The sequence below is a fragment of the Colobus angolensis genome, unplaced genomic scaffold (assembly GCF_000951035.1).
Source record: "Colobus angolensis palliatus isolate OR3802 unplaced genomic scaffold, Cang.pa_1.0 Scaffold817, whole genome shotgun sequence".
In the NCBI taxonomy this organism is placed as follows: Eukaryota; Metazoa; Chordata; class Mammalia; order Primates; family Cercopithecidae; genus Colobus; species Colobus angolensis.
Window position 1 is genome coordinate 44,622 of NW_012122010.1, and position 8,826 is coordinate 53,447.

Sequence of the window (8,826 nt, forward strand, 5' to 3'; positions counted from 1 at the left end):
TTTTTTGAGATGGAGACAGAGTTTCACTTTTTGTTGCTCAGGCTGGAGTGCAGTGGCTCAATCTCAGCTCACTGCAACCTCCGCCTCTGGGGTTCAAGCGATTCTCCCGTGTCAGCCTCCCGAGTAGCTGGGATTACAGGTGCCCATTACTACACCTGGCTAATTTTTGTATTTTTAGTAGAGACAGGGTTTCACCATGTTGGTCAGGCTGGTCTTGAACTCCTGACCTTGGGTGATCTACCCGCCTTGGTTTCTCAAAGTGCTGAGATTACAGGCATAAACCACCATGCCCAGCCTATTCCCATTTTTCTTTTTATCTTTTTCTTTTTCTTTTTTTTTTGAGATGGAGTCTCGCTCTGTTGACAGGCTGGAGTGCAGTGGCACAATCTCGGCTCACTGCAATCTCTACCTCCCAGATTCAAGCAATTCTCCTGCCTCAGCCTCCAGAGTAGCTGGGACTACAGGCACCCACCACAACGCCTGGCTAATTTTTGTGTTTTTAGTAGACACAGAGTTTCACCATGTTGGCTAGGATGGTCTCAACTCTTGACCTCGTGATCCACCTGCCTCAGCCTCCAAAAGTCCTGGGATCTCAGGGGTGAGCCACCGCGCCTGGCCCCCATTTTTCAAAAGAGGTAACTGAGTCACAGAAACCAAGCTTAACCACTGGAGTGTACTGCTATTTAAAGATGCCTGATGACAGTGTGGTTTGAATTTGCAAAACCAGAATAAACATGGAACTAGCTGCCCTACTCTCAAGATCAGAGCTAAAACCACTCACTATTCTTCTGCTTTCTCTTTCCCTCTCCCCATTGTGTTCTATTTGTTTCTTGGAATAGACTGTATTTATATTACTATACTTTGGACAAGCTTTCCGGTCTCTTAGCCAAATTCTCTCCCCTCACCCAGCTGTCCCCCAGCTCTGCTTACGAGAAGAACACATGGTACACCAGGTCCTGACGAGGTGAACGGCTGTAGTCTGAGAAGAGGTAGACACCAGTCACAGCAAAAATGTAGAAGAAGATGAGCAGCAACATCAAGAGGAAGGTCATGCTCTAGAGGCCATAACCTCAAGTCAAATGTGGGCCAGACTAGGCTGATTTCCACCAACAGCCCAGTCAAGCCCACCTGGCAATCCCGCACCAAACCCTCCCTTGTACCCCTGAACCCAGTCATCTCTGAATCACAGCACCTGTCCCCAGCCCCTTCTCATCCAATAACATATCACAGGACGTTTCATTGCCTTCTTTGACCCACCAAGATTTGTTTCATACACATATATATTTTTTTAGACAGAGTCTCACTCTGTCGCCTAGGCTGGAGTGCAGTGGCACAATCTTGGCTCACTGCAACCTCCGCCTCCTTGGTTCAAGCTATTCTTCTGCCTCAGCCTCCTGAGTAGCTGGTATTACAGACAAACACCACCAAGCCCGGCTTTATTTTATTTTATTTTATTTTTTGTATTTTTAGTAGAGACGGGGTTTCACCATGTTGGTCAGGCTGGTCTTGAACTCCTGACCTCATGATCCGTTCCCCCTTGGCCTCCCAAAGTGCTGGGATTACAGGCGTGAGCCACTGCACCCAGCCAACTTATTTCACATTCTAGGTTAAGCCCTCATATTTATCTACCATGCCCCCTGCTTTAGCTTGCAACAGTCAAATCACCTTGAGGGCCCTGACCAGGACCAAAATAATAACTCGAATTTGATGGAATTGTGCAAGGAGTTTGAGAGACCTCAGCACCCGGCAGATCCTCAGAAGCTGAAGCCACACCGATTGGCCTGTTACCCTGACCAATACCACAACCTCGGGAAGCAGGGACTGTGGAAAACACGCAGATTAAAATACACCCCAAGGCACACAGGCACAGTTGCACCTTCTTCATCTCACCCTCTTCATTGTTCTCTGGGCATTATCCCTTGAACAGCATTCTCTGAGAATTGTTTCCTATTCAGCCTTTCTATATTAAGTTGCTTAAACACTGTACTTCAACTTGTTCAGATATAAAAAGGGGGATAAAATTCATGGTTATTTAATTGGGTTGTCGTGGAGCATAAATGAGGTAATGTAAGGAAAACACTTAAAATAGTGCCTGGCACTTAATAAGTGCTCAGTAACAGGCAGATGTTCTTGCTGGCATTGACGTTGTGGTCTACCTTGCTCCTAATACCAACAACTCCTGCAATGACTGATGTTTAGTTTTAGGAAAAAAAATCAAAAGAAGGAAGTTAAGTCAATTTTTGTTTCTTCCTATTATCATGTTAACTTTTCTTGTCCTTTCGATTCACCTAGGCACATTCTTCATCCCACTAAAGGAACCCTCAGGATCTCTATCCTTACCAACATGGTAACAACAAAGTCAAAGACATTCCAGGCACTCTTCCAGAAAAGGGAAAAGTTGGATAGCCACTTAAGAAGGATCTCCAGGATGAAAATAAGCAAGATAAACCAAGCTGCCACCTCCAAAGTCAGCTTCAATGGCCATAGTTTGGTATTTGTGGATTCCAGCAATTCTGTGAGGATAGAGCAAAGGAGGAATAAAAGTTAAGGAAGCTGGAAACCGAATGATGGAGAATGATCACAATTAATAAACCACAGTTTTGCCCACTACTGTTCCATTTTTCTTTGAGTTTCTCTCAACATTGTTGCTTCAACCTGTGAAATACAGGGAAGGACAGAATTGACCATAAAACATAGCCACAACTAATCTGTTGATATAGTTATGTCTGCCCAGCTACAAGTCACTTCCTATCCACTGTGGGGGTCATGCAGCCACTAAGAGAATACTCTCTTTAATTACCCCTACCTCCAACCCTCCACCCCCATCTACTGCACTGTTATCTCAGTCCCAAAGTTCACAAGAAAACAATGGGTCTTGAGAACAGAATGAAAATACAGGGCCATGAGATCTTAAGTACTTTATAACAAATGTAGAAACAAGCCAGAATCATTGGGGTATATCAAATTATAACAATAAATCACTTGGTTCTGTTAGCTTCCTTTTAAAACTTTTCCTTTCTTCCCTGCCTAAAATCCGTTTTGTTCTGCAGAGCAAATTGAATGCATACTTCCTCTCTAGAACCCTATTTTTTTTTTTTTTTTTTTTTTTGAGACGGAGTCTGGCTCTGTCACCCAGGCTGGAGTGCAGTGGCCAGATCTTGGCTCACTGCAAGCTCCTCCTCTTGGGTTTACGCCATTCTCCTGCCTCAGCCTCCGGCGTAGCTGGGACTACAGGCGCCCGCCACCTCGCCCAGCTAGTTTTTTTTATTTTTTAGTAGAGACGGGGTTTCACCGTGTTAGCCAGGATGGTCTCGATCTCCTGACCTCGTGATCCACCCGTCTCGGCCTCCCAAAGTGCTGGGATTACAGGCTTGAGCCACCGCACCCAGCTAGAACCCTATTATTTACTAATTGCTATTCCTTAATTCATTGCCTCTCTCTTTCAACCTCTTTCATCTCTTTTATACAACTGATGTATGCCATACTCTGGAAAAAAAAAAAAAACGGATTAAAATAGGCTTAAAAGCTAAATAGAAATCAAGATTGTGGTGCTCTGGCTTTAAAGTCATCGTGATGCTGAACTGGATCCAGACAAAAAGAACAGAATCATACTTCAATCATCCCTAGAATTTTACACAGGCTGGCCCCTTCTAAAAACCAGTGGAGTTATGTTATACTTATTCCCATGCTTGTTTTGAGACAGAGTCTCACTCTGTCACCCAGGCTGGAGGAGTGCAGTGGCATAATCACGGTTCGCTGAAGCCTTGATCTTCCGGGATCAAGAGCCTCTGGGTAAATGGGACCACAGGCACATGTCACCATGCCCAGCTGATTTTCTCTTTAAATTACTTGTAGAGACGGGGTCTCCCTATGCTGCCCAGGTTGGCCTCAAACTCCTGGGCTCAAGTGATCCTCCCGCCTTGGTCGCCCAAAGTGCTGGGGTTATAGGCATGAGCCACTGCACCCAGCACTCCTATGCTTATTTAGGCTCTGTGCTTCTTTCGAAAGTTTTTCTTTCACACACATTTCTCCAAAATGGACAACTGTTCACATTTTATCATTCATGAAGTTAGGATGCTTTTTTTTTTGAGACGGAGTCTCTGTTGTCAGGCTGGAGTGCAGTGGTACGATCTTGGTTCAATGCAACCTCTGCCTCCCGAGTAGCTGGAACTAAAGGCCTGTGCCACCATGCCCAGCTAAAATTTGTATTTTTGGTAGAGATTGGTTTCACCATGTTGGCCAGGATGGTCTCCATCTCTGGACCTCGTGATCTGCCCGCCTCGGTCTCCCAAAGCGAGGATGCATTTTACAATCAGCAATGTGTTCCAGTTTAATTGGGCATGACTTTTATTTCTTAGTGGTAAATTATGTAATTAGAAAGATGTGAGGACCACATTTGTGGCTGGAAAATAGAATGCTATCATTTTTATTCCGTTTTTGCCCTTGCAAAACAGGAACCCAAAGAAAGAAATGAAGTAAAATAAGGCTCTTGTGAAGCAGAAGATAGTTTTAAGTACCTTAAAATAGTTTAAGTAGGGAAGTCCAAATTACAGAGGCAGTAGCACTTTTACTCTCTGGAAAAAGGAATACTTTCACAGAAGCTAAACGAAGCCAAGAAGTTCAGAGGAACAAATAGCAGAAATTGCCTCAGCAGCACAGAATATGCAAAAGTGACTGCCTCCACTCTACATCAAGTAATGTGTCCTCTCTGAAGATGAAAAACAACTTTCTAAAATTCTTGGAATTTTTCAGGCTGCTATAGCAAGGCAAAGGAGTCTTAATGGAAATAGAGACCAGGAGCCCAGTGAGGTCTACCCAGGAATCTTAGCCAGTGTAGTGAAGTAGCAGTGAACACCTACGCTTGAATATTCTTCTTAGGGTGATAGACAGTAGTCATTGGATCAAGCAAGTCTGGCAAATATATAATTCTGCTTTACAGGGTAGAGTTCACCATCAACAGTCATCTATTTCTACTCCCTATTCTAGAAAAACAACAGTAGGTCACCTCATAGAATACCAGATAAATTCACATTGGTTTCAAGGAGTCCAATATTATAGGTGAGGAGAATAGTACACTGTAACAACAAACTGTTACGTAGATTTTGACATTTACACAGTTTTAATATTTCTAGTAATGTTTTGGCTAGCTATATCCATCATGAAGCAAGAAACACTGATGTTGAAACATAGTTTTTTTTTTGAGATGGATGGTCACTCACTCTGTCGCCCAGTTGCCATCTCAGCTCACTACAAACTCCGCCTCCCAGGTTCAAGAGATTCTCCTGCCTCAGTCTCCTAAGAAACTGGGACCATAGGTACGTATCACGATACCCACTGATTCTTGTATTTTCAGCAGAGACAGGGTTTCACTATGTTGGCCAGATTGGTCTTGAACTCCTGACCTCAAGTGATCCGCAGGACTAGGCCTCCTAAATTGCTGGGATTACAGGGCGTGAGCCACACGCCCAGCCAGAAACACAATTTCATGAAGAGCATTAAGAATGATAACTCTGCAAGTTTAATCTCAAGATGATCTTCAACAGATTCTACAAATTCCATTCATTTGACCAAAAACTTTATACAGCACATCAAGCCATCTCTAGGACTTTAAAAGTCAATGTAAAAAATGGTCATCTTCAGGAACATGCCCACCTTTGGGAAAAAATTGTAATGATATTATACTTAGGTTTTATTTTATTTTATTTCTGAAACAGGGTCTTGTTCTGTCACCCAGGCTGCAGTGCACTGGTGAGATCATAGCTCACTGCAGCCTCAATCTCCTGGGCTCAAGTGATCCTCCCACCTCAGCCTCCCAATATACTCAGTTTTTAATTTTAAGCAAGGATTGTCTACACTTGCGATGTGTTATTTTCTGACAAAGGCTTGCAAATGAGTCAAAACTTTTCTTATTTCTCATTATTTAGAAACAAAATATGAAATTCAAAAAAATAAGCCAATTGCTATTTAAAGTGCAAAACAGAATTACCAATATCCAGTTGTGGAAGTAGATTTGTTAAAGCCCTAATGCTTTAGATCACTTTGTGATCTGGAAAAAAAGTTTAAGCCTAAAAAAAGTCTTAATGTTTATCACATGAATTAGTCTGTTCAAAGAAATCTGTTAATCACAAATCATTTCCCTTTGCAAAATCCCTCCTCCCCCTCTACCACAAGAATAAGCTTAATAAGATAAAATTTCCATGAGTTTGACAGGTAATTTCCAGTCTGGCAATCTACTTATCCTCTGGCACAGTAATCATGTTGCATATTCAGTTAACTGTTTTACCAAATAGAACGGTTAGTGCTATTCTATTTTGATTTATCTATTAGATCTAGGGCAGGGGTCCCAAGCCCCAGGCTACCGACTGGTACCAGTCCATGGTCTGTTAGGAACTCGGTCATGCAGCAGGAAGTGAGTAGTGGGTGAGTGAGCATTACCGCCTGAGCTCCATCTCCTGTCAGATCAGCTATGGCATTAGATTCTCATAGGAGTGCGAGCCCTATTGTGAAATGCATGTGCATGACCCTTAGGAGAATCTAATACCTGATGATCTGAGGGGGAACAGCTTCATCCTGAAATCATCCCTCCTACCCCATCCATGGAAAAACTGTCTTCCAAGAAACCAGTCCCTGATGCCAAAAAGGCTGGGGACCACTGATCTAGGGAATCCTGTATATTTACTATTATTTACTTCATTCTAAGGCTTAGGACTATAATCCTAACACAAGGCAAATACACGGCAGCAATTATACAATAAAAGGGAATTACAAGTAACTTAGTTCAAAATCTTCAATATTACGAGGAGGAAATAAAACACCTCAAAGTATATAGTATACTGTACTGGGTCGGTGACATCAATTATTGTTGTATATTTAAATATCTTTGACCTCACTACACTAAAGGACTATCTTATTTTTTTGAGACAGGGTCTCACTTTGTCACCTAGGCTGGAGTTCAGTTGCACGATGGCTCACTGCAACCTCTGCCTCCCAGGCTCAAGCGATCCTCCCACCTCAGCCTGTTGTGTAGCTGGGACTACAGGCATGTGTCACCATGCCTAGCTAATTTTTGTATTTTTTGTAGAGATGAGGTTTCTCCAAATTAGCCAGGCTGGTCTCAAACTCCTGAGCTCAAGCAATCCTCCTGCCTCAGCCTCCCAAAGTGCTGGGATTACAGGCATGAACCACCATGCCTGGGCCCCAGAGATAAGCTTGTAGGGGATTTGGACCTAGAGGCAGAGTTCTGAACTGGCTACAGGCACTGGACATTTCTGTTGAGGAAACATCTGTGTGACATAAACAGCCAAGAGCTTCATAACTATGCCCTTCTCTTTTTTTTTTTTTAGACGGAGTCTCGCTGTGTCTCCCAGACTGGAGTGCAGTGGCGCGATCTCGGCTCACTGCAAGCTTCACCTTCCCGGTTCACACCATTCTCCTGCCTCAGCCTCCCGAGTAGCTGGGACTACAGGTGCCCACCACCATGCCCGGCTAATTTTTTGTATTTTTAGTAGAGACAGGGTTTCACCGTGTTAGCCAGGATGGTCTCCATCTCCTGACCTCTTGATCCACCCGCCTCGGTCTCCCAAAGTGCTGGGATTACAGGCGTGAGCCACCATGCCCGGCCTGCCCTTCTCTTAAAAATTCCTCCTAGGCTGGACACGGTGGTTCACGCCTGTAATCCCAGCACTTTGGGAGACCGAGGCATGAGGGTCTTTTGAGGCCAGGAGTTCAAGACAGCCTGGGCAACATAGTGAGAGCCTGTCTCTACAAAAAAAAAAAAATCAACATAATTAGCCTGGTGTAGTGGCATGCACCTGTAGTCCAAGCTACTCAGGAGGCTGAGGGGGGAGGATCAACTGAGCTCTGGAGGTCGAGGTTGCAATGAGCCATGATCACACCACTGCACTCCAACCTGAGCAACAAAGTGAGACTCTGTCTCTAAAAAATACAGTGGGAGGCTTCCCCACAACAGTGAGAATTAAACAAGTGAGTAGTTTTACTGTCCTTTTATAATTTCTGAGCAGTTTATCAACAAATGAGCTCACTGAGTTTGCAGACATCCTTATATTTTGAATATGTTTCATATAATTTATTATTGGTTTCAGAATCATTTCCTTTTTAAGTAATTTTTTTGGCTCAGCTAGTATCTTAGTTGTACCTATCTTTCCATACTTTGTAAGCTTTCTTATTTGTACTTAATCTTTCTAAATATACTTTTAAAAATGTAAATGTTAGATCGTTCAGTGATAGGCACCAATATCTTTAACAGAAAAGGTTAATTCAAACAAATGTCAGCCTAAACTGACAACAGAAATACAACTGGTCTTCCCAAGTTCAGTTCCGTGTGGATTTGTTACATTGCTACATATTACACCTAGTATTATGTGTCTAGATATTCTGCATCTAGTATACTCTTGAGAGCCCTCCAAATACTAACATTTCTTTTTTTTTTTTTTTTGAGATGGGGTGTAGTGGCATTTCAGCTCACTGCAACCTCCGCCTCCCAGGATCAAGCGTTCTCCTGCCTTAGCCTACTGAGTAGCTGGGATTACAGGTGACCACCACCATGCCCAGCTAATTTTTTGTATTTTTAGTAGAGATGGGACTTCAGTATGTTGACCAGGGTGGTCTTGAACTCCTGACTTCAATGATCCAATTACCTCAGCCTGCCAAAGTGCTGGGATTACAGGCATGAGCTATCACGCCCAGCCAATATTTCTAGATTTTAGTAGTTGAATAAATTCTACTCCAGGAGGCTTAATATAATTGTCCCTATCACAATTCAAATGACATTCAAAAATGTAAAATGATCAATTTAGAAAAAAAAAA

General features: G+C 43.1%; 2 protein-coding genes across 2 annotated transcripts in view; both read right to left on the minus strand.

Annotated features, from left to right (window-relative positions):
• LOC105502859 (cation channel sperm-associated protein 2-like) overlaps positions 1-1,052 on the minus strand; it is an 8,099-nt gene extending 7,047 nt beyond the window's left edge. Inside the window, 1 exon segment of the mRNA XM_011929517.1 lies at positions 931-1,052. Within this exon segment, the coding sequence (XP_011784907.1) occupies positions 931-1,052 (122 nt within the window).
• Positions 1,053-1,460: 408 nt separating this feature from the next.
• The window catches only part of LOC105502860, a 24,011-nt gene continuing 16,645 nt past the window's right edge, over positions 1,461-8,826 (minus strand). Inside the window, exon 3 of the mRNA XM_011929518.1 lies at positions 1,461-2,513. Coding sequence (XP_011784908.1) covers positions 2,302-2,513 — 212 coding nt within the window. The 3' untranslated portion in view covers positions 1,461-2,301. The remainder of the gene's footprint in view (positions 2,514-8,826) is intronic.